We start from the raw sequence: 25298 nt of genomic DNA on the forward strand, positions 1-25298 counted from the left end.
AACACAGTATCCTTTTCATGTTATATGCAAGGGCTGGATATACCTCAGTTGGTATAAAGCTTGCTTATCGCTAGACCATATTAAAAACACAACCATCTACAAAGCCCCCCAAACAAAAAGCCCCTAAACTGGTATGCTGGCACATGCCCATAGCCCTAGAAGTTGGGAAATAGAGGTAGGAGGCCTAGAAGTTCAAGATTATCTTGGTTGAACAGTGAGTCCAAGGCCAACCTGAGCAACATGGGACTCTGCCTGAAAAACAAAAGAAGTGTGAAGTTCTTTTGCACCAGATCACTCAAGCATTTAATAGGCCCCATTTCAAACACCTAGTGCTCTTTTTCTTAACCAAGGTTTAGTCATGGGTGTTATTTGGTATATGTGCAGTGGGCCTGGGTAGGTGCAGTGTTGTGACAAACTTTCACATTGGAACCAAGCCATTTTGTCTCCTCAGCTTCCATTATGTTAAAGCTATGAAGGTTCTTTGGTAAGGGACGATGGATAGACTTTAGAATCTTTGCTTTCTTGTTTAAAGATTTAATTTTCACTTTATTTTATGTGTATGCAGTGCCCTTGGAGGTCAGAAGAGGGCATCAGATTCCCTGGAGTTTGGAGTTATAGATGTTTGTGGGGTGCCATGTTGGTTCTGGAAATGGAACCTCTTCAAGAACAGGAAATGCTCTCAACTGCTGAGTTGTCTCTGTCCTCCTCCATCCCTTAGGATTCTGTCTAGTGCATGCAACTGGATATTGACAGAAATAGTTACACTGATCATTTTTTAGTACCTTTCTCATGAAGATAACTGGACCATCACAATTCTGGCTAGTTTAGTTGTTCAGCTATGCCCTGGCTCTGTATGGTGTCCCTGGCTCTGTATGGTGTCCCTGGGTTTCTTGATTCCCTTTGGCTTTTCTTTCTTACCACAAGATGCTACTGTAGCCCTGTATATCATGACATCACGTTGTCACAACACAGAGCAGGAAGAAAAGTGAGGTTCTTCTCTTCTGGTTCTTGGTATTATTTCTTTAAGCCAGGAAGGAATGTCTTTCCCAGGAGTATGCAGCAAACCCTTCCTCAGGTTTCAAACCTGCAGCCAAAATGTTTGCCTCTTGTTCTGGGTGTTCAACCCTTTGCTTGCAGTGGGGAGTCATTGTGCTTGGCATAGGGATTAATAAGTGCTTTAGACTTCGTGGGTCACATTTGACTTCTGTTGCATAGTGTGCTGGTTAGGTTTTGTCAATTTGACACAAAGTACAGTTACTTGGGCAGAGGGAATCTGGATTGAGGAATTGCCTCTAACAGACTGGCTAGTGGGCAAGCCTGTGGGGCATTATCTTGATGCCCAGCTCACTGAGGGTGGTACCACTCATGGGCAAATGGTCCTGGGTCCTTTAAAAAAGGTAGCTGAGCAAGCTGCAAAAAGCAAGCTAGAGGTCAGCAGGCAGCATTCTTTTGAGGCTTCTGTTTTATTTCCTGCCTCCAAGTTCCTGCCTTAAGGACTTGCCCTGGCTTTTCCTCTATGATGGAAACTGAAACCTATATACCAAATAATTTTTTTCTCCCCTGAATTGCTTTGGATGCATGATTTTTGTTTTTGTTTTTTTCTTTTGTTTGTTTGTTTTTTCACAACAACAGAAAGCAAACTAGAACACACACCCTTGACCCTGAGAAGATATAAAGTCCATGAGGAGCACAAGGGGTGTATACTAGGATATGGCACCAGCATGAACTGAGCATATTTCATCTTCTGAATCTGGGGGTAGGGGATGCCAACATCCTTTCCCATGCCATGGCCAAAACTGTGTTTTGTTTTGTTTGCGACAGGGTCTCACTATATAGCTCTAACTGGCCTAGAACTCACTATAGTGACCTAGCTGAACTCACAGAGATTTACCTGCCTCTACTTCTGGGAGTTCTGGGGTTAAAGGTATATACCACCATCCCTGGCTTCAAACTGTGATCAAAAGCAGTTTTTAATTTAAAAAATTACATGCATATGTGTTTGTGTCTATGTATAGGTCTGTATATGTAGCTAGAGTTTTCTTGCCTGGCCCACAGTCAGGACAAATCTCTGTCACCCGCCAGTCCCACAGCTGCTCAGACCCAACCAAGTAAACACAGAGACTTATATTGCTTACAAACTGTATGGCTGTGGCAGGCTTCTTGCTAACTGTTCTTATATCTTAAATTAATCCATTTTTATAAATCTATACCTTGCCACATGGCTCGTGGCTTACCGGCATCTTCACATGCTGCTTGTCATGGCAGCGGCTGGCAGTGTCTCCCTGCCTCAGCCTTCCGCTTCCCAGAATTCTCCTCTCTCCTTGTCCCACCTACTTCCTGTCTGGCCACTGGCCAATCAGTGTTTTATTTATTGACCAATCAGAGCAATTTGACATACAGACTATCCTACAGCATGTATATATGAGTGCATGTACCTGAACAGTACAGAATAGGTGTCAGATCCCTTGGAGCTGGGTTGCAGGCAGTTGTGAGCTGTCCATTGTGGGTGCTGGGAACCAAACTAGGGTACTCTCTGTAAGAGCAGTATGTGCTCTTAACCACTGAGCCATCTTTCCATCCCCAACCTGATTTTGTTAACAAATTGAATGAGAGAGCCAACAGTTTTTGCTGTGGAATAATCCTTCTGTTCACTGTGAATATATATTACTGTTATTGGTTAATAAAGAAATGGGTTGATGTAAGTTGTAAGAGCTAGTTAGTAATAAGCCTGAGCTATTGGCCAAGCATTTATAATTAATATTAAACCTCTGTGTCAGTTATTTGGGAACTGGCGGGCGGTACAGAAACTTCTGCCTACAAGTTTTTGCTTCAGAATCTAATTTGTAAACAAGGTAACTGAATGTGATAATATTGATTGTCAGTTTAATGGAATTTATAGTCAACCCAAGAGACACACAACCTCTATGTCTATGAGGCATTCCCAGAGAGGCTTAGATGAGAAGTGAAGACTCACCCTGAATGTGGACTGGGGTCCCAGACCTGATAAAAAGGAGAAAGCGAGCTGAGCACCAGCATTCATCTCCCTCTGCTTCCTGACTGCAGATATCATGTGACCAGCTGCTGTATTCTCTTGCCCTTGTGACTTCCCTGCCATGAATGACTGCACCCTCAAACTGTGAGACAAAAACAAAGCCTTCCTTCTTTAGGCCTTTTTTGTCACAGCAAGGAGAAAAGTAACCAATACATTCAATACAGTAAGAAATTAGCTGTGGAGGAAAGAAAATTGGTTTAAGAGTGACAGGTTAGATGCAAGACTGGTTAAAACCCATCAGGGCTCCTGAGACAGGGATTATTGGGGAAGTGTTTTGCTATCAGAGAGAAATGATCCACATCTATTTAAGTATTAATATAAGTTAATATATAACCTTGGGAAGTCAGACAATTGGTGCCTTACTCGGGGTTCTGGCACACCAAGCTGCCTCAAGAGTCACCTAGGACCTGCTGAGTGCACAAGTCTGGCCAAAGCCCAGTTTCTTGTTCAGTGTTAATTACTTCTGCAGTTGCTGTGACCAGATACCTGAGGAAGAACTTATGGGGGCTGAGGGAAACCCGCCATGATAGAGAAGGCTTAACAGCAGGAATGTGAGGCAGCTAGTGGAGCTGCATCCCTGGTCAGGGAGCAGAGACATGAATGCTGTCACTTTGTCACTTAGCTGGCTTTCTCCTTTTCTATTTTTTATTCAGTTTTAGACCTATAGTCTATGGGATGATACTATTCACATTCTGGGGGTCTCTTTCCCCTTAGTTAATTCTCTCTAGACACTTCCCCACTGACATATTCACAGGTATAACTTACTTATTCTCTATATCTTTCCTCTCCATCTCTCTTCTCCTCTCCCCTCCCCTTCCCTTCTCTTCTCTTCACCTGATTCCCTTATCTTCCCTCCTCCTCTTTTTTTCTTTTCTCTTATGACCTTGAATTTTTTTATTCTCTTGCCTCGCCTTCCAGAGCCCTGGGATTGCAGTCATACAGTATCAAGCCCATTTTTTCCCCCCTGTTTGTTTGTTTTTCAAGACAGGGTTTCTCTGTGTAGTTTTGGTGCCTGTCCTGGAACTCACTCTGTAGCCCAGGCTGGCCTTGAACTCACAGAGATCTGCCTGGCTCTGCCTCCCAAGTACTGGGATTAAACATGTACCACCACCGCTCTGCACCATGCCCAGTTTTATCCTGAGCATGCATTTCTCCTTCCTTCCTTCCTTCCTTCCTTTCTTTCTTTCTTTCTTTCTTTCTTTCTTTCTTTCTTTCTTTCTTTCTTCCTTTCTTCTTTCTTTCTTTCCTTTCTTCCTTCTCTCTCATTCTTCTCCTTCTTTCCTTCTTTTGCTTGCTTGCCTTTTTTTTTTTTTTTACCCTGAAGGTACTGGGAATTTAATTTAACCTAGAATTTAAGAATGCCAGACAAGTGCCCTAGCACTGTCCTGCTGTGGGATAGTAATATTGTACACTGTAAAGATTTGTCACTTGAATTGATTTAATAAGATACTGATCAGCCAGTAGCCAGACAGGAAGTATAGGTGGGGCGAGCAGACTAGGAGAATTCTGGGAAAAGGAAGGGTGGAGGCAGCAGTTGCCAACCATATGCAGAGGAAGCAAGATGAGAATGTTGGACTGAGAAAGGGTATCAAGCCAGGTGGCTAAACATAGATAAGAATTATGGGTTAATTTAAGTGTAAGAGCTAGTTAGTAATAAGCCTGAGCTACTGGCTGAGCATTTATAAGTAATATTAAGCCTCCAAATCAATTATTTGGGAAGCATCTGCCAGGTATTTGGGAGTTGCTAGCCAGACACAGAAACTTCTGCCAATGTGTGGCACCCAATGTAGGGCACAAACCTTGAGATTAAGAGTCTCATGTTCCACCAACTGAGATAGCTGGGCGTATTTTGACATACATAGCTTAATCTTTGAGACAAGCATATGCTAATGGTAGGATCAACCAGGTAATGTGCCAGCTCTACCCTGGGAAATTACTAATCCAGTCAAGTTGATAATCAAAATTAACCACTACAGGGATTGGAGAGATGGCTCAGTGGCTAAGAGCACTGGCTGCTCTTCCAGAGGACCTGGGTTCAATTCCCAGCACCCACATGGCAGCTCATAGCTGCCTTTAACTCCAGTTGCAAGGGGGGTTGGACGCCTTCATACAGACATGCATGCAGGCAAAATATGAATGCACAAAATTAACCACTACAATAAGTCTGACATGGTAATAGTTATTTATTTTCTTTCTTTAAGATTTATGTTTTAATAACTTACGTGTGTATATTTATGTCTGTGCATGAATATGCATACATGCATGCAGATGCCCACACAGGCTGGAAGAGGGGTGCTTTGGATCTCCTGCAGCTGGAGTTATAGGAACTTGTGAACCACCATGTGGATGCCTGGAACTGAACTAGGGTCCACTGCAAGAGCAATTTTTTTTTAAAGATTTTATTTATTATGTATACAGTGTTCTGCCTGTATGTACATCTGATGCCAGAAGAGGGCACCAGATCTCTTATAGATGGTTGTGAGCCACTATGTAGTTGCTGGGAATTGAACTCAGGTTCCCTGGAAGAGCAGCAAGACTCTACCTCTGAGTCATCTCTCCAGCCCACAAGAGTAATTCTTAACCATGGAGCCATGTCTCCAGTCCTCTTATGTAACACGATCTTAAAAGGTCTTATTAATAAAAACAAACCCTGAGATAGGTATTGGGGTGAATTCTGAAAAGCAGAACAAGCCACAGCTAACCTCATCCCAACAACTCTTTATGGATTCTGTTTCCATGAATCTTCAGACTGAAAGTTTGAGTCCTCATTTGAATGGATCTCAGCTGAACCACTGCTGAAAGCCTAAAAGCTTAAAGGACTTCTAGTTCCTGGTCCACATGCCTTAATATACCTTTGTACTTCCTGCCATCACTTCCTGGGATTAAAGGTGTGTGTTTTTCCCAAGCAATACATGAGATCTCAAGTGCTGGGATTAAAGGTGTATGTCACCATGTCTGGTTGTTTCCAGTGTGGCCTTGAATTCACAGAGATCCAGATTGATCTCTGCCTCTGGAATGCTAGGATTAAAGGTGTGTGTGCCACCATTTTCTGGCCTCTATGTCTATCTAGTGGCTGTTCTGTTCTCTGATCCCAGATAAGTTTATTAGGGTGCACAATATATTGAGGAATACAATATCAGCACACCCCTACCTTAAAAAAAAAGGTATATTTAAGGCCAGTGAGATGACTCACTGGGTAAAAGTGCTTGTTGCCAAGTCCGATGACCCGAATTCAATCTTTGTGTTTCAAAAGGTGCAAGGAAGGAACTGGCTCTCGTATGTTATCCTCTGATCTGTACATGTGACCTGTTACATGTACCTGCCCACACATGCATACACAAGTATGAGTAAATGTAATAAAAAGATATAGACAAAATTTATATTCACAATGACTCTCCCAGACCTGTAAAATCAGTGTCTTATGGGAGGTGTGGGGGAGGGAGGGAGGGAGGGAAGGAGGGAGAGAGAGAGAAAGAGAGAGAGAGAGAGAGAGAGAGAGAGAGAGAGAGAGAGAGAGAGAGAGAAGCAAGCTTCTGCATTTAAAATAAATATATACTCTGGAGGCCAATAGCACCCTGAGGCTTACTCTGTCTGTCTGTCTGTCTGCCTGCCTGCCTGCCTGCCTGCTTGCCTGCCTACCTACCTACCTACCTACCTACCTACCAATCTATCTATCTATTTATTTGGGATAGGGTCTCACTATGTTGCTCTGGCTGGCCTGGAGCTCATCAAGTAGACTAGACTGACCTTGAACACACAAAGATCTGTCTGCCTCTGCCTCCCAAGTGCTGGGACCAAAGGCGTGTGCCACCATGTCTGGCCTTACTTTGAGGTTTTAAGAACTGTGTTCCAGGGCAGATCTTAGCTTGTGTTGTCTATTATTTCCTCTGAAGCTTTAGAATAAAGAAGCCCTAGCTGAAAATGAGTGTTGCCTGTGCCAAGGCAGAGGATGCTTGTCCACCTTGGCTGGCTCTGTGCTGCCATTAGTAGCATCGTTGTCCCACTGTTGGCCCCCGATTCTCACCTGGCTTTCATTTCCACTAACTGCGGTTCCCTTTGCCAACTGCTTTTTAGAAAATGTAGTATCTCTGGGGTTGGGGGAAAAAGGAAAAGGAGTTTTTCTTCACATTTTGTCCATTACTAGAAAGTCTATTTTTGTGTGTGTCGCCTTTGGGTCAAGTTCATCATGTGTCTTTGCTGTTCTGGATTTTCTTTCTGTCCACTTACATCTTAATATCTGGAACTTGGCTCCTCTGCACTTCTCTAAAACGCTTCTTGCAGGACTGGAGAGATGACTCAGTGGTTAAGAGCACTTGCTGCTCTTTCAGAGGACCACAGTTCAGTTCCTATCACTGAGGGCAGGTGACCCACAACTGCCTGTAACTCCAGCTCCAGGGGATCTGATATCCTCTTCTGATCTCCAAAGATACTTGCGTGTTCATACACACACACACACACACACACACACACACACACACACACACACACACACACACTTACTCTTATCCACATAGGAAAATATAAATAAGCCTGTAAATAAATACATTAAAAAAAAAAATCCCTCTTCTTTCAGAAGTTAACAGAACCTACCTTATTTTTAAGTTCCCTGACCTTTTGAAACACTTTAAGCGAAACCCTATAGAGGCTAGCACACTTATTTTAACAACTCTGTGTTGGTTCTGCACTCCTTTGCTGGTGTGCAACACTGAGCATGACTGCCTGTGTCCATGCCAGGGAGAAGTTGGACTTCACTCTGCTTCTGTTTGCCAGCCTCCAGGCAGCAAAGTCGCCAGTCCCCGAACATTTTTACATTAAGAACATGTTCTACAAATTTGGATTTGCTACCATTTTATTTCCCTTTTCATCGTTAAGCCAGCTTTTTTTAACTTCCAATCCCTTCACTTGCAGAATTCCTTCAGATGAATTCGTGGTTTTTCTTATGATGTTAAATAGTCTATAGTTGAATCAGATGGGCATCTCCCTTTGTTTTGTAAGGTGCACCTAGCTTTTTCTGTTGCTGTAATCAAACACACCGACAAAGGCAGTTTAGGTTCAAGGTAGTGGTCCATCACGGCAGGGAAGTCAAGGCAGTAAGAACTGAAAGCAGGTGGTTAAATCTCCTCCGCAGCCAGGAGCAGAGAGCAATGAGTGCATGCCAGTGTGCTGCTGCTCACTTTCTTCACTTCATGTAGTTCAGGATCCCCTGGTGAGGGAAGGGTTGTACCACAATTAAGATGAGTCTTCCAGTATCAACTCATTGAAGACAGTCTCTTACAGATGCGTCTGCTGGTAATTCTAGGTTGTGTCAAGTTGACAGCGCCAACCAGGGTCACTAAGTAAGTTATTATTATCCCTTCAGGAACCTGTAAAGAGATGGCCGGAGAGGGGACTCTACTGTGGACAGCACTGGTTGCTTTCCCAGAGGACCTGGGCTTGATTCCCAGCACTCATATGGTGCCTCACGACCACCTGTAACTCCAGTCTCAGGGAATTACCCTCTTCGGGTCTCTGCAGGCACCGTATGTGTGTGGTGCACAGATTCATATACAGGCCAAACACCAACATACATAAAATAAAATTAAATAAATAAAAAAAAGAATCTGTAAAGTAGATCCTTAAAATTTGAGGAAAGGAAAATATTTGGATAGAAAGGAAATAGAAAAAGGGAGAATTTAGGGCATTTCTGAGAAATCTCTTCACTTACCCCTTCTCTCCCTCTCCTCCCTCCCATTTCTCCTTTCCCCATCCAGCTCCCTAAGCTGCTTCCCTTTTCCTTTTCTGTTTTTCTTTCTCCCTTTCCTATTTAGCAAGCACATTTCATTTGTATTAGGCTCTGTTGATTGTACAGTAAAACAGACTGGGTCCCTGTCTTTGTTAGATTTTTATTACCATGACCACGATAACTTTTATAAAGAAAACATTTAATTGGGGTGGCTTGCCAATTTCAGAGGTTCAGTCCATTGTCATCATGGCGGGGAGCATGGCGACATGTAGGCAGCCATGGTACTGAAGCTGAGAGTCCTATATCTTCACTCAGAGGCAACAGGAAGTCAACTGATAGTCACACTGAGGGAAGTTGGAGCAAAAGGGACCTCAAAGCTGGCTCCTACAGTGACACACTTCTTCCAACAAGGCCACACTTCCTAATAGTACCACTCCCTTTGGGGGCCATTTTCTTTCAAACCACCACAGTTCCTTACCTTCAAGGTGCTTCCAGCTTAGTTCACGGCAGCCATATCTTCAAAACAGTATAATAGATTGCTAGATGTTGAGGAAAAGTCAGGGCCCAGTGGTGGAGAGAAGAGAGTGATGAAGATGAGGAGGTGAGAGATACCAGGTCCAAGGGAAATTCCAGTTCCTCCAGCTCCAAAAGGCAGTCCGAATACCCAGAAATGAGCTCAGCCTGGACTATAACAGGATTCCTAGCAGTTAGATAAAAGCCAGCATTCCTGGGGACTTGGGAAGCAGGATCCAGTCTACCAAAGGGAGTCTTTTCCCCTACCTCTGTCAGAAGGGACCTGCGGTGCTTATCAGCATCTCAAAGCTCCTGCTGGCCTCCAGGCTCCCTCAGTATCACAAGTACCTGTTACACATTTCAAAGGCCATGCTAGCATCCTAGCCCTTCTCACCTCCTCCCTTACCCTAAACTTCCTCCAGTTCACAGGTTTCCCTCCCCCAGCTACTCATCCTCTTTATAACCTGGATATTCTCTAGTTTCCTGCTTCCACTGTTTCCACAATGCTTTCTCTATTCTCTATCTCCTGCTATTCACCCTTCTCTTGCAGATAGCCCAGCCATGTGCAGTCTGCTGGCCATGTTCCTGAAGGCCACTTCTTTCTCTCTCTGCTCTGGACTCTTCCAGATGCCGCTGGCTGTTCTATCTCCTCTCCTATCTGCAGTAAACCCTCTTATACCATGGACCTGTTATGTGGGGAATGAGCAGGGATGGAATAAGTGAAGGGGCACTGTTTGAACAGATGTTGAAAGGTGTCCTCATGGTGCAGGCTTGAAGGCAGAGTTACTGCAGGGCAGGTGGACTAGGAGAAGCAAGATAAATGGATACAGGTGAGGAGGATTGAGAGATGAGGATAGGCAAAGGGGATCCCCAGGGTGGATGGACGAAGGGTCACTGTATCTGTGTGACAAGGAAGATGACAGTAGATTGGAGAAGTGTAACCCTGGAAGGTGAGCCATCAGCAAGAAAACAACAGAAAAGCTTAGGTAAGACTCCAGAGACTCAGATTCGGCAGAGAGGAGACACTTGAAGTCAGACACTTCCGGGCTAGGATGGGATGCGCGGCACAGGGAGAGAGCAAGCAGGCTCAGGACAGAGGTCAGGTCAACCCCTGCAGAGGAGAGAAGGAAGAGCCACTTAGAGAAGTAGGAGGAAGAGATGATGGATTTAAAACACTCTCCACCCCTTTGGACTAGTTGGGAAGGAAGCCCTATTGGCTGATTGGTTGGCTGGTTGATTGGTTGCAAAAGGTCTCAAGTATTCCAAGCTTGCTCCAAGCTAGTCAAGGATGACTTTGGATTTTCAATCTCCCTACCTCTGTCTCTCTAGTGCTGGCATCAGAGCTGTGTGGTATTATTCCTGGTAGTTCTGGGGATCTAACCTAGGGTTCGTGAGCTGCATGCCTAGCCTGGAAAGTCCTTTTCTGAAGTGACATGAAAGGCAGTCCCTTATTCTTGGGCCTCCTGGAATAGCTCAGGACAGAAATACTCCCTTTCTGCCTACATCTCTTAAAATGACTGGGAGAAAGTTCCTTTGATTTTCTTTTCCCAAGAGGTCACATTCCTGGCTGACCTGAAACTAGCTAGGTTGACCAGGCTGGCTTGGAACTCATAGACATCCAGCTGCCTCTGCCTCTTGAGTGCTGGGATTAAAGGCATGCACTACCATACCTGCTTTGTGTACATTGGTTTTTAAATGTCTTACCTGCTGTGCTGGTACATCCAGCCACAAACGGTCCAGATGAAAAGGAAAGAATGATACTTGGGGCTTGAACATGTCTTCCTCCCTTTTTTCTTCTGCAGAGATTTCTTCCTGCCAATTTTTACAACAGATTCTCTGAGTTGTTGGGTCAGTGATCCTGAGGGGTGGAGGAGACCATGCTGAGACCACTGAATGGACTCGCTTTGTCTGGCTGCATGTTTTCCTGACTGTTTATGGTTTCTGACAGGGTTGTTTTTGTTCTGGGGAGAGCTGGCTGGAGAAAGCCTTCTGCTGAGAAAGCCATGGGTCTCTACTTCCTTCTGGGGTGATCTCCAAGGCTCCCCCACAGAGCTGTGACTTAGCGTCCCAAAGCCATTTCTTATCCGCTGGGGTCATCTGAGGCCTCTGCATCCTTGACTGGAGTCTCATTCCGATAGAGGAAACTTTGACTTTAGGAGCTTGACAGGGTACAGGGTTCCATTTCAACCTTCAATCACACTTTAGCCCCCTGAGCAGAGGACGAAAGGGGGAGGGAGGGAGAGAAAGAGAGAGAGAGAGAGAGAGAGAGAGAGAGAGAGAGAGAGAGAGAGAGAGAGAGAGAGAACACCATTTCCATGACATTCTCTTATCAGTCACACTGCCTTCTATTTTGGGGCATACAATGTCAATTTTAGTCAGAATTTATGTGTAGAAATTTGAAAAGAAAGGTGACATGAAGTAGGGTTTCAGTTCATATTTGGGATAAATCACACATACTGGGGATTATATATAACATGCCCACATGAAGCTAAGTCCTCAGCTCCAACCTTGCTACTTTATTCATGCCCCCAGGCATGCTGCTGAATCTTTCAGCAGGCAGGCATTGCAAGCAGCCAGATGGACCTTGGCGAGGGAGGCTGGGAGAACTTCTGCCTTAGTCAGCAGGGAGCTGACGGAGCTAGCATCTCCTCTTACCCTGGGATAGGACTCTGGTCAGCTGATCTGTGTGGCCAGGGTGTTCTGGCAGAGAAGAGATGCTTGGCCAGTCTCTGTGGGTTCCAGCACATTCAGTTCCTCTGTGGAGTGACAGGAGAACGCATTGTGCTCTTCAGTGCAGTGGCGGCGATTGTGTTGAGCCATGGCTCTTTGCGGTAGGGTCCTTGCTAAAGGTGGTTTCTTTAGTGAACCATAGACCGTCCTCTTCGGAACTTTAGACGCCAGCCTTAGTTCCTGTCTGGATGTCATGGGTCTTTTTTAATTTTTTATTTTGTCTATGTTTGTGACCCTGCATGTGAAGCCTCAACCTCATTTCCTGGTCAGACCTTCACTGTCGTTCTCTGTCTTTTCCAGGCTTCACACAGGCTTCCCTCAAGTCCTTCCCACCTTTCCACCTCTGGGCTCTCCTGCTTCCTGCATTCCTTCCCCTAGGAAGTCATGGGTTTGAGATCACACATGTAGCTGTCTTACCAGTCAGGAATGCGTGTTGGAACATGTGCAGATGAAATCATGCTATGTCTGGGATTTGCTTCAAAGAGCTCTGGTACAAGTGGGATGTGTGCATGAAACAAGAACAGCTAAGGATTAATAATTATTTAATGGGAATCTTAGGTGCACAAGGGTTCATTACATTGTTTTCCTGTGTGTTTGAAATTTCTCATAATGAATGGCTGAACAACAAAAACATTTTCTTTATTAACCAAGCTAGAGGTGATGTCTCTCACATGTGTTTGAAGCTTTTTTTTTGTGGTAGGTTCTTTGGACATCTGCTTCCTGTTACTATTGTTGACAAGCAAGTATAATTCAGTCATTCGATGACCATGCATCCTGATCTGCCGAGGACAGTGTTGGACCACTCCTGTGTCCATGTTCTACATTCCATCTGGGTTAGGATTTACCCTAGATTCTTAAAACACACCCCCCCCACCCCGTGCATGCGTGTGTGTGTGTGTGTGTGTGTGTGTGTGTGTGTGCGTGCGTGCGTGCGTGCGTGCGTGTGTGTGTGTGTGTGTGTGTGTGTGACAGAAAAGGATGTCTGGTATCCTGCTTTATCATTTTCTACCTTAGTATCTTGAGACAGTGTCTCCATTGGACAGAGAATGAGGTTGATCACCACAAAGCCCCAGCAATCCCCCTGTATCATCCCCACATAGTGCTGGGGTTATATGCCTGCTTATGATCACACCTGCCTTTTTATGTGCATGCTAGAGATCTGAAGTGAGGCCCTCATGCTTGCCGTGGAAGGGCTCTTACACACTGAGCCAGTTACTCTAATGATGCCAGAATCTTAGGGACTCTGCTGTGGACTCCTGGCATCCAGTGTGGTCTCTCAGTGTGTAAGATGCAAAGTACAATGAGCAGAATCTCTTTTCAGTGTGTGGATACATCCAAAAAGAAGCAGGCAAGGTCTCGCCTGGCTTTTCCTTACTTTTCGTGGATGGTGTGCACAGTGCCTGCTGGCTGATTAAATCTGCGTGGTCAAGGTTGGCTGGGCCATTCATGCCTTTGGTAGTGAAGGGAGAAGTATTTGACACCACCGCTGCCCCTGCTGACTGCCGGGTGCACCAGCTGTTTGGGCTGAGTTCCAAGCTGAGCTCTGTGATGCTCAGTGTTTAGAAGCTTTCCAGTGACTTAAAGGATGTGAGTGGGTGCCAAGAAAAATTATTCAGCTTGTGTTGTTTTATATTGTTCTGATAACCTACAGGAAGTTTTTTCTACATTTTTACTTTTAAGTACACAGAAATGTACATATTCCATGCAAGGTGTATCTTCATGCATCTGCTTAGAATTTCATTTTTAGACTAACTTTGAAAACATTTGAACTGTATGGGTTCACTGATATAACAAAACCATTTTTTGTGGACTGATAAATATTTAAATGCTGTGAAATCATCACGATTTTTCATACCATCTTTTCTTCACAAAAATGTATTTGTTTTGAGTACATGACTACTTTACTTAGTAGTAAAGTATAGTCTAGAGTTGGGCTTTTCACCCATTCCCTGTTTCTAGAAAATCTGTCTCTTGTAGAGAGATCTCAATTTCCTCCTCCATAGACTGTATCTGGTGGTAGTTGAGGTCTCAGTTTCCTCCTCCATAGACTGTATCTGGTGGTAGTTGATTATATAATTTTCACAAAGTTCAAATGAGTTATTGCCTGTGTATTTGGTATAGTGCTTTCCTATTATAAGCCTTTAATCATTGCCTATTATTACTTTACCTTTTTACATTTTCTGCAAGATTATGTCTTTACATCAAGAGAGAAGAAATGTTTGGTTTAGTTTTCCAGACTTCTACAGAGCCTGGAGCACAATAGCTCTAGTACTATTTATTGAGTGGGTGACTCCCCGAATGAAGGAATGATGGATGTTCCTTCCAGTGGTTAGCCATTTGGAATGATTATGTGAGATTGACAGGATCATGTTCATGCAGAGCGACTGCTTCATTCTGTCTTTGTAAGCATCCCAGCCAAGCTAATTGAAAGAATCATCTCAAACATAAAGTGTGTGTGTGTGTGTGTGTGTGTGTGTGTTTTGCAGGGGGCGGGGGGGACCCCCCCCCGGGGGGGGGGAGGAAGTGGTTAGAGGTTGATGTCATGGATCTTCTTTCTTACTTGAGCTCCACCTTATTTTTTGAATCAGAGTTTCTCACTAAACCTGGAATTCATTGATTTCACTAGACTGGCTGCCTAGTTAGCTAGCCTCCTGCCTCTACCTCCTTGGTGCTGAGGTTACCTATGTTCAACGTGGCTCCTGGCATTTTACATTGGTGATGAGTGCATAGCAAGCCCTCCACCCACTGAACAGTCTTCCTGGCCCCCAAACTGGACTTTTATCATATGTAAATCATATCCCTCCCCCTCCCCCCCGTACCTGGCCCCTTCCAAATACCTGGGCTGGTACAGAAAATGTAATGTGCTAGTTAGTGGTTTTGTTTTTTGTTTTTGTCAACTTGATATGAACTAGGATCATTTGAAAAGAGGGAACTTCAATTGAGAAAATGCCTCCATCAGATTGGCCCATAGGCAAGTCTACTGGGGGTGGGGCTGGGCTTTTCCTTATGAATGATGGGTGTGGGACCTTCCAGCCCACTGTGAGCAGTGCTTCCCCTGGGCTGGTGTTCCTGGGAGGACTATAAAAGGTAGCTGAAGTGAGCCTGAGGAGCAAGCCAGTAAGTGGTGCTCTTCCTTGGTTTCTGCTTCAATCCCTGCCTCCAGGCTCCTGCCTTGAGTTCCTGCCCTGACTGCCCTTAGTGATGGACTATGAGCTGTAAGATGAAATAAACCTTTTCCCCTCCAAGTTGCCTTTGGTTATGGTGTTTAACACAGCAATAGAAAGCAAACTAGGATGGAAATCTACTGAAATATGTGTCGGGGCTGGAGAGATGGCTCAGTGGTTAAGAGCACTGACTGCTCTTCCAGAGGACCTGGGTTCAATTCCCAGCACCCACATGCAGCTCATAGCTATCTGTGACTCCAGTTCCAGATGGCAAAACATCAATGCACACAAAATAAAGATAAATAAAATCAAATAAAAAGAAATATGTGTCTATGTGAAAATATTTAGAGTTTTAAACCATCCTATTGGCAAGTGAACTTTGCTTGTTAAGGTGGATTTTGCTGTGGCATAATATGAACACAGCAGGAACATGCATGGTGGTATTTTCATGGATTATAACAAAAGTAGATAACAACTCAAACTTCAGGTCCATCCTGCCTTTCTGGCTTACTACTTTTCTTGGAGTTAAATGTTGCTCAATCAGTTATTTCTTCCTTCCTGCATACCAGGCAAGGAAAAAGAGGTCTCTCTATAACTGGAAAATCATGAGAGTTTCTATCTTTGGTACATAATCTCAGGGAGACAATGTTAGCCTGTGTTTTGATACTTTTCAGGGAGAAATCCTGAATGGGTATTGCGCGGTGTGAGGATCCCAGCCGTGTGGAGCTCATGGACTGATGTTTGTTAGGAAGTGGGCCATCTGTAACCAGGAAGGCTTGGGGTAATCTGGAGGGGAAAAGTAGGAGGGTTGTGACTACCATGGGGCTTTCTATGCCATTGTGGTGTGCTTCCTTCCATTGTGTATTGATCTGCACTCGAGAGGAGGGTTATGCTGCTGCATTGACTATTGAACAATGCATGTAGATTTAGGTGTTTTGACCAGACAATCTGAGAACCCTGGAAGCTCTATACTGTAAAAATGTTAATATATGTGTATGTACATCATAATTACTAATGATAAACTTCAAAGTTTTGTGTGGTGTGTCAGACCCTTTCTTTGAAGTTTAAAGTAAGAATAGGAAGTTGCTTGCTGTGTTCCTCTAGCAAGTTGGAACCTCGGCTTCACCCTCCTTCAGTCTGGATCATCACTCTCCATCTCACCAGACTTGCTTCTTCTGTGATTTTTGTCTTCAGGTTTTTCTCAGAAAGACCTTTTCTGTGTAACTGGGTGTTCCCCTCCCCATCTCTGCCATTACCGATTAAGTTCCGGCTCCTTGTCTCATTTCTCTTAGACTCTCTCCATCTCTTTTCCAATGCCCAGTCTTGTCCTTCATTTTGACCCATTATCCTGCCAACTGATGGAATTTGGCATCCATCCACGGGCCAAGTCACTCTCTTTCAGGACTGAGAATAAAACAGTGGACAGATCACTGTTTATGCTTCCACAGAACTTACTTCCCAGTGCTGACGGCCACCAAAGTGTTTTCACAGACAAGTAACTAACATGATCGTAAACTGTTGTGTAATGAAGGGAACAACAGGCTGTGGCATGGAGAGTTCAAAGGGCAGACACACGGTAAGCAGTGTTGAATAAAACTCTTGCGGATTGCGACACGTAAGCTGAAGCCCAAAGGATGCGGAGGCCCTAGAAAGGAAAGAAGGGAAGGAATGAGTGTTTTGGGTAGTTTGCAGCAAGTCCTAGAGACATGTTAGCTTGATGGGTTAAGGCAGCTGAAACTGAGAGAATGATCAACACACAGAGCAATTAAGAGAGCCTTGAATGAAATCAGAGAAACAGGCAAGAATCATATCACAAAGGTCTTTATAGCCTGATGTGAGGAGGATGTTTCACTCCAACTTCCATGGGAAATCAGCACAAGGATGATTGCTTTTGCATTATGAAGCTCAGGGCAGAAGAAAATAAAATAGAAGGTACAGAAACCAATTAAAAGGATGGTGTAGGAGTCCAGGAAAGAGGTGGTGGTGGTGGTGGTGATGATGATGTTGAATAGAGCATTATTAGCAAGAGAGATGGAGGAGAGTGGGCAGCTTTAGGATATCTTTTAGAGATAAACCACTGAGATTGTCTGCCTATTGGATTAGACATAAAAACAGAAGAAAAGAGATTCAGGATGGCTGGTTTGAAAGAGTATGTGGAGGGTTTGATAGGAAGACAAGGGTCAAGAGGCTGGGGAGATGACTCAATGAAGTGCTTGCCATGTGATCTTTATTTCTCAGGTCAATCCCTAGGACTCAACTGAAAACCAGGTGTGGTGGTTCATGTCTGTAACTTCTGAGACATGATAGGCACTCACATAAGGATCCGGAGGACTTGCTGTCCAGTCAGTTTAGCCAGAATTGTTAGACTCTCAAGATGGAAAGCAATAGAGGAAGATAATACTTGATGTTAACTTCTGGCCTTCAAATGCACACACATGGGCAAGTCCACCTGCACATACATGTGCATAGAATGCACATGAATGCATGAGCGTGTACACACACACACACACACACACACACACATGAACACACACACATGAACACACACACACACACACACACACACACACACACACACACACACACACTTGCAAATAAAAGTTGTATTTGAATGTATAAAATTGCCTGAGATCTCAGAGAAGAATTGCTGCGATTTGAGCAGTGTGGACAAAGGGAGGTCCAGGTTGTAGATTTAATCTGGAGCTGCCCTGTATAGTTGGAGTTTATAGCTATGGCAGTCTATAATGAAGTAAGAAGAGAAGGAGACTCAGTAACTTAAAGTGTGAAACATAACACAGGCCATCGCAAGAGCCCAAGAAGAAGCAGTGAGTGAGTTGGGGGCAAAAGCAGATGCTAGCAAAACACACTGTTTTAAGAGAGTGGCCGCATGTGGCAAAACCTTCGTCTTGATTTTCTTGTTTGTTTTTTGTTTTTGTTTTGCTTCCTTTGTTATTACCTTGTTATTAAATTGCTAAACTTTACATGTCCAAATAATATCCACTTATTGTTTTGGGACTCTGTAGACTTTATCTCCCCGGGCTAAAACAAGGGTTTTGTCCCTCTGTTTCCTATTCCAGGTTCTATGAGGAAATAAGCCCCCGTTTCTTTCTGATTTTAAGAGTTTGATGCCAACTTGCAGGATTTATGTGTGTGTAGATAGGATGAAATGAAGCTTTTTGTTTGTTTTGATTGTGTGTTTGTTTTTGAAATAGGAACTTGCCGTGTAACACATGCTAGCCTTGAACGTGGGATCCTTCTGCTTCAGCCTCCCTAGGGCTGGGATTACGGTTGTGTGCCATTAGTCCTGGCTGGTGAAAGTTGTTGTAATGGCAGAGACAAGAGCATAGTTGTTTGCTGGGAGAGGTATAGCAGGCAAGAGGAACTTGGTGATATGAGGGAGAGTTCAAGGTACTCAAATATTTCACCCAGGGAGGATAGATGCTTCAACCTTGTCTTAGCATCTTCCTAGGACGAGGATGGATGAATCTGGAGCCACGTGGAGGGACTGGCTTTTGACTGGAAGAACTTGTCCACCTTTGAATGGAGGATGAAGACGTTATGATGTATGAAGAGTGAAATCTTACTGCATGCCTTTCATAACTGTGGGGAAGCATGCAGTAAGGACTTCATCTGAAGTAGTCACTCCAGTCTGTTGAGTCACACTCACCTGTGGTTGATGGGTCTGTCTGCTTGCCTCTGTCTTCATTTCTTGGTGCGCTCTGCCTAGATTTTACATGTGGTGTTACACATACTGTATAGACATCCTGCTTTCTTTTGAGACAGTCCTGAATTGGAACGTCTCTCCTAACCTCTCCTACTCTACCAGCTGTTTAGTTCATCTTCTCCTTGCTGGGTCGGAACACCTGGTGAGAGTGCAGTCCACCACGTTGGTGAAGTCAAGGCAGTAGTGGTATGAGGCAGCTGGTCACAGCACATCTGCGCTAGGAAAGTGGAGAAAGATAAACACTCGTGTTCTGCTTTCCTCTCTTTTTTTTTTTTTTTTTTTTTTTTTGGGTTTTTTTTTTTTTTTTTTTTTTGAGACAGGGTTTCTCTGTGTAGCTTTGCGCCTTTCCTGGAGCTCACTTGGTAGCCCAGGCTGGCCTCGAACTCACAGAGATCCGCCTGGCTCTGCCTCCCGAGTGCTGGGATTAAAGGCGTGCGCCACCACGCCCGGCTGCTTTCCTCTCTTTAAAAAGGGATTTTTTAAAAAAAATTTACTTGTATATGTGTGTAGCTATGTAAAGACTCCCCAGGAGGCCAGAGTGACAGGTCATTGTAAGCTACCTGCAGTGGATATTGGGGGCCCAACTCCTGTCCCTTGAAAGACTAATAGAAACTCTTCGCAGCTGAACCATCTCTCCAGCCCCTATTTATCCTTTTTATCCAGCCCAGGACCCCAGCCCATGGAATAATACTGACCACATCTAGCATAAGTCTTCCCACCTAAATTAACCCAGTTTAGGAACTCCCTCACAGACCTGTCTAGAAGCCTGGTTCCATAGTGATTCTAACTCTCACCAAGTTGACTATTAAGATTAACGGCCACATACCCTTACTTCCTCACATGCTTTTCTTGGAATCAGCCATGAAACACTCTCACCTGGCTGTTTCTTGGCTTCTTTCAGAGTTCTTTATTTACAATTCTCTCCCAATGTAATTGCTTGGCATATATCTATAATCTACAGTAAAATGGCCGTGTTTCCTTCATTTTGGTATCCATACTATCTAGCCCGGTGCATGCTCATAGTAAGAGCTTAGTGGGGTTTTATAACAACATCATAGCAGGCAAATGAATTGATTGAGCATGTATTAGTAAATTTACATATAGGATAAGAAAAGAAAAAAATCTATTTAGTGGATTGAACTGTTGTCACCCCCTTTTTGTTGTGTTCACTGATGATACCCAGTTTTCGATGGACTCGAGCATTCAGAATGACAGTGTTGAATCTGAATCACCCTGAGAGCCCTGAAAGTCCTTGAGAGGAAGGAGTGTGGTTTAGTCAGTTTTGAGTCACCGGGACTTCACAGGAGGCCGAGCCCTCTGAAAGCAGTGGAAAATTTAGATATGTGTTAGATCCCCAGTTTTGTATGTTTTGAAAATTGTCATGATCTGTTCCTCTGGAGACAAGCAGGTCTCCCCATTTACAGGGATCCTCTATTCTCTGACAGGCTTTAGAGAGGGGCAACCTGCTACAGGCCAGGTTTGATGTCTGTCTGTTCAGAGCAGAACACCATCGAAATGAGTTGACTTCAGCTTGTGTAAAGCTGAGTGACTTAGCATTTCATTCTTCAACTTGTTTTTGTAAGGTGCCAGACATGTTTCACACATTACTAATGCATGCCTACTTTGTAACTGGTTACTTAACAAGCACAAATAAATATGCTTCTTCATAACCGGTTTTTGTAGTATCTTGCAATATTTTGCAACTAATGAAACTTTATAGAAAGACAATGAATGTCTATAGAAATTGTTGACAATAAAGTGCTAGAGATTAAGAGCACCATGTGAACAATTGAATATAGTTGTAATTCTAGAACATTCTCTATCTGTGTAAGCATACATGGTTACAAGTTTGTATGTGAAAATTTTGGCTATGCCCAAAAATTTTACTGTGCCAAAATTGTCACATCAGTTTTGCCTGGGTTGTGAAATTTGAGTATTTTTTTTTTTTTTTTTTTTTTTTTTTTTTTTTTTTTTAGTTTTTCGAGACAGGGTTTCTCTGTGTAGCTTTGCGCCTTTCCTGGAACTCACTTGGTAGCCCAGGCTGGCCTCGAACTCACAGAGATCCGCCTGCCTCTGCCTCCCGAGTGCTGGGATTAAAGGCATGAGCCACCACCGCCCGGCGAAATTTGAGTATTTTTAATTTTCTTCCTTATGTGTTTCTTGGTTTTCTTAAATTTATAATAATAATAATAACTATTATTATTATAATTATAATTATTATTCTACTGGAGTTTGAACTTAGGGCATTGTACTTGCTAGGCAAGTTCTCTACCACTAAGCTATCTCCCAGCCTGGTTTTCTAAAATTTAAATGTATATTTTTCTTTGAAAAGTTGTGTTTTCTTTTTTTTTTTTTTTTTTTTTTTTTTTGGTTTTTCGAGACTGGGTTTCTCTTGTGTAGCTTTGCGCCTCTCCTGGAACTCACTTGGTAGACCAGGCTGGCCTCGAACTCACAGAGATCCGCCTGCCTCTGCCTCCCGAGTGCTGGGATTAAAGGCGTGCGCCACCACCGCCTGGCTATGTTTTCTTATGTTATTATTTTTTGTTTTGTTTTAAGACAGTGTCTTGCCATGTAATCCAGGCCAAACTCGAACATTCTCTTTAGCTCCGGCTGACATCAGCATGCAAGGTCTTCCTGCTTCCTGCTTCAATATCCCAGCCACTGGGGTTGTAGGCATGTGTTATTAAATCCACAATATCTGTTTGACTTTTTTTTTTTTAAAGATTTGTTTATTTATTATGTACACAGAAGAGGGCACCAGATCTCATTACAGATGGTTGTGAGCCACCATGTGGGTGCTGGGAATTGAACTCAGGACCTCTGGAAGAGCAGTCGGTGCTCTTAACCTCTGAGCCATCTCTCCAGCCCGTTTGACTTTTTAAACTCAGGAAATCAACATTTATTTTTAAAGACACTTTTATTTTTTAAACATCGGTGATATAATAACTTTTCTTTCTTCTCTTCAGTTAATGATTCGAAGAAATCTGGAATCCTGGATGTGAAATATTTTTTAGCTAAGAGGACTAGAGAATGACAGAGCATGCTTATGAGTACATATTTGTCATGAGGGAATTGGAGACACTAAAATACAAAGTGTGATCATGGTTCAAGACACTGATTAATTAATTACTTTCTGTCTCTTGGTGTGTGTGAGTGTGTGTGTGACAAGTGTGCATGTGATGTTCAGAGGACAACTTGTGGGAGTTGGCTCTCTCCTTCTATCATTTTGGTTCCGGGATTGTCAGACTTGACAGCAAGCACCTCTATCCACTGAGCCATCCTGCCAGTCCCAACTCAAGATAGCCAAGGTGTATCTTCCCCTCCTCAATCACATCTGTCTAATTCTCCATCTCTAGCAGATGTTCCAGTGGTTTATGGGGAGGGCGTCCCTCAGTTCTCCATTGTGTGATGTCAGAAAGACATTCTGAATGTAGCTTAATCCTCAAGACCGAAATAGATGGGTCTGAGTCTGATTTAAAAATCAAAGCATGCAAATAAGTGCTCCTAATGCCTAGACTCAGAGCAAACATGTGAATCTTGATTTAGGGCAAGCAGAATGGCTATTGCTGAATGACAAGCCAGAGTGATGTTAGAACTAAGAGAGGGGCAAGGAATACATGGTATGGTATGTTATGATACTTTATGGTAGGGAACTGTATGCTGTTTCATTTTTAATTATTTTCCATGTTCTCTATAATCTTTAATAATGTCAAGTACATACAAATCACTGCACAAATGAAAGAGAACAGAGCAGAACACAGTATTATAAAATCTGTACTAAGTAGGGTGCTGAGTGTCTGCTTGACAGGCTGCCTTGTTTCTCAGTTCTTGTCCTGGTTGAATTCTTTTCTGCCCTCCACCTTTTTTTTTTTTTAATGGTGCTGAGAGTTGAATCCAGGGCTTCCGAATGCTAGGCAAATGCTATACCACCATGCTCTGCCTTGGCCTCAGCAGCGTCATATCTGTTCTCAAAAGGGGGCTCTTTTGGTTGACCGTAGAGTTACCCTTTGACTGAGGTGCTAAATGAGATCTAGAGTCATGATTTCATGTCTGTCTGCACAGCAGTTGTCTGCCTGGCACAGCTGTAAGCCACACCCAAGGGCACATGCTTTAAACCGCTCCAGCCCCCACGATTGCCTTTGCATCATGGCTGCAGCCGGTGCCTGGTGCCTTTGTGTTAAACCTTTCAGATAGATAAATAGAACTGTTGAAGGAGCCCTCATGGAGTAAAGCGCTGGGCAAGTCAGTCTTCCTATTGCCACAGCTGTTCCAGATGGTGGTAAAACTCCTTGGGCTTTGAACTCTGCATTGGGACCAATGAGGCCGAGGTCTCAAGAGCACACTGAAGTGACAGGCTGCCTTGATGTTTGCTCCTTGGCTTCTGAGCCGCAGATTTATGTCCTCTTCATGGCAGTTTGTGTGTCTGTTTCCTTTATTCCTCCAGAGACTCTTACTCAGTACCCCCTTTCTTTAGAAGAATGAGAGCTGAAAAGGCAGCATGTCTAATTCAGAATTTAGTGCCCCTTAATTGCCTCAGAAGCTTGAAAAGTCAGTGTCTAGGAGCCAGCACAAGGAGGACTCAAACCGAGACGAATGTTTGTGTTTGGGCCAAGGTCTCAGAGGCAAAAGTGCAATAGTGAGACTGGGAGAACTTGCATTTCCTGAATTAGGGTTGAGTTCCTGGAAATTTCTTGTGCTTTATAAACTGAAGATAGGAGGCCGTTCAATTGAAACGAAACGAGGTGATTCTAAACTTTCCTTGGGTCACAGAGTGCTCTGAGACAGCTATGTTACAGGAGGAAGGAAGAAAGCTTTAACATCGAAGTTCACAAGGTTTACGTTGCCCCTTCCTCTGGAGTGTAGGTTAATTTAGTAGTCAGTGGGAAGCTTCTCGGTTGGTGAAGCTCAACAGACTCCCTTCCCTCCTTTTTTTCCGTTGGAAGCCCTGCTGTTTCTGACCTCAACCCCTGATGTCGTGCTGGTGGTGAGGGATAGGAGCATTAATTAATCATGATGGACCCATGTCCTCTTCTTCACAGATTGGTTAAGATATGAGTATGTAGGCGATCCTCTCAGGAAAGCTGAAGTGAAGTTTCCTCACGCTTAAAAAGAAGCACACGTAGCATCGCAGACACAACAGTCTTGAGAGAAGGCGAACCAGCAATAAAAAACACAAACCCACAAACATCTTGTGAGGTGAACTGGGGTTGTATTCGCGTGAACTCATGGGTTCTAAAATGTGTGTGGTTGTCTGTATGCTTGTGTTACTGGTAGCCACTGGTAGATGTATAAATATGTGTTTGTGTATCAGTTACTTGACTCACTACTGTGACGTGTGTGACCGGAAGCTTTGTAAGGGAGGCAGCTTTCATGTTGGCTCACGTCTCTGGTGATGTAGGCCTTGTAACAGGTGGTGACAGGTGTCAGGAGTTGCTCAGAACCTCATAGCCATGGTCGTAGAAACTTCCTGATGTCTGAGTGGATCCGGAAGCAGAGAGAGAAGGAATACTTGCACTTAGCTGTCTCCACTTCCCCATTTTATTCAGTCTGGGAACTTAGCCCGTGGGAGGGTGCTACCTACATTCAAGCTGAGTCTCATTTAAATCTCTTTGGAGAGAGCATGAAAGACTCTCCCAAAGGTGTATCTCCCAGATGATTTCAAATTTAATCAAGTTGACAATGAAGATGGAATATCATGGTAAATGTATGCAACCTTGTATTTCTGAGCCTGGATTCGTGAAAGGACTAAGAAGAAATGACACCCTCATGACAATGAGAACACCTGGCGTCCAGATCTTGACACCTTTCCTCTGTCCAAGAAGTCAGCCGTCATATAGAAATGCCAGAGTTGGGGCAGTGATCAAAGTGGCACTGGACTAGGGGGCTGTTTTCCGAGCCGGTTCTTTGACTGAGCCTTGACTCTTTGATTCAGTTGGGTGCTTTTGAATGATGCTGCCTATATAAAATGACAGATAATCCTTGAATACAATGGCTTGCCTAGTGATTTCTTAAGTTAACTAATGATGGTGTGAAAAGTCACAGGCATTCACTAGAAATAGAACTTGAGTTTTGAATTTTTACCTTTTCCTCAGATATCATTATGCTTCATGCTGTTCTCTCTCTTTCTCTGCTTGTGTGTGTGCATGTATGTGCATATTATCTGTGCACCTGTGTGTGTGGGACCATATGTGGGTAGAGGGTAGAGGATGACATTGACTGTCCTCATTTGCTCCCCATCCTATTATTTAAGGCAGACTCTTTCACTGAACTTGGAGCTTGTTGTTTCAGCTAGACTGGCTGGCCATCCAGCTCCCAGGATCCTCCTGTCTCTTTCTCCCTGGTGCTAGACTATAGGCACACACTCATACACCGTGTTTTTTTTTTTTTTTTTTT

The 25298-nt window shown here is 43.8% G+C and overlaps 1 protein-coding gene across 2 annotated transcripts in view; it reads left to right on the forward strand.

Moving 5' to 3' along the window:
- Map2k6 (mitogen-activated protein kinase kinase 6) overlaps nucleotides 1-25298 on the forward strand; it is a 134354-nt gene that overhangs the window by 40411 nt on the left and 68645 nt on the right. The window contains exon 1 of one of the 2 annotated variants that reach the window (XM_076543652.1): nucleotides 11967-12118. The exons of the other annotated variant lie outside the window; for it this stretch is intronic. Within the exon in view, the coding sequence (XP_076399767.1) occupies nucleotides 12106-12118 (13 nt within the window). The 5' untranslated portion in view covers nucleotides 11967-12105. Of the gene's footprint in view, nucleotides 1-11966; nucleotides 12119-25298 lie in introns of those variants that run through there. 2 annotated transcript variants of the gene reach the window in all.

Source organism: Peromyscus maniculatus, chromosome 8 (assembly GCF_049852395.1).
Source record: "Peromyscus maniculatus bairdii isolate BWxNUB_F1_BW_parent chromosome 8, HU_Pman_BW_mat_3.1, whole genome shotgun sequence".
In the NCBI taxonomy this organism is placed as follows: Eukaryota; Metazoa; Chordata; class Mammalia; order Rodentia; family Cricetidae; genus Peromyscus; species Peromyscus maniculatus.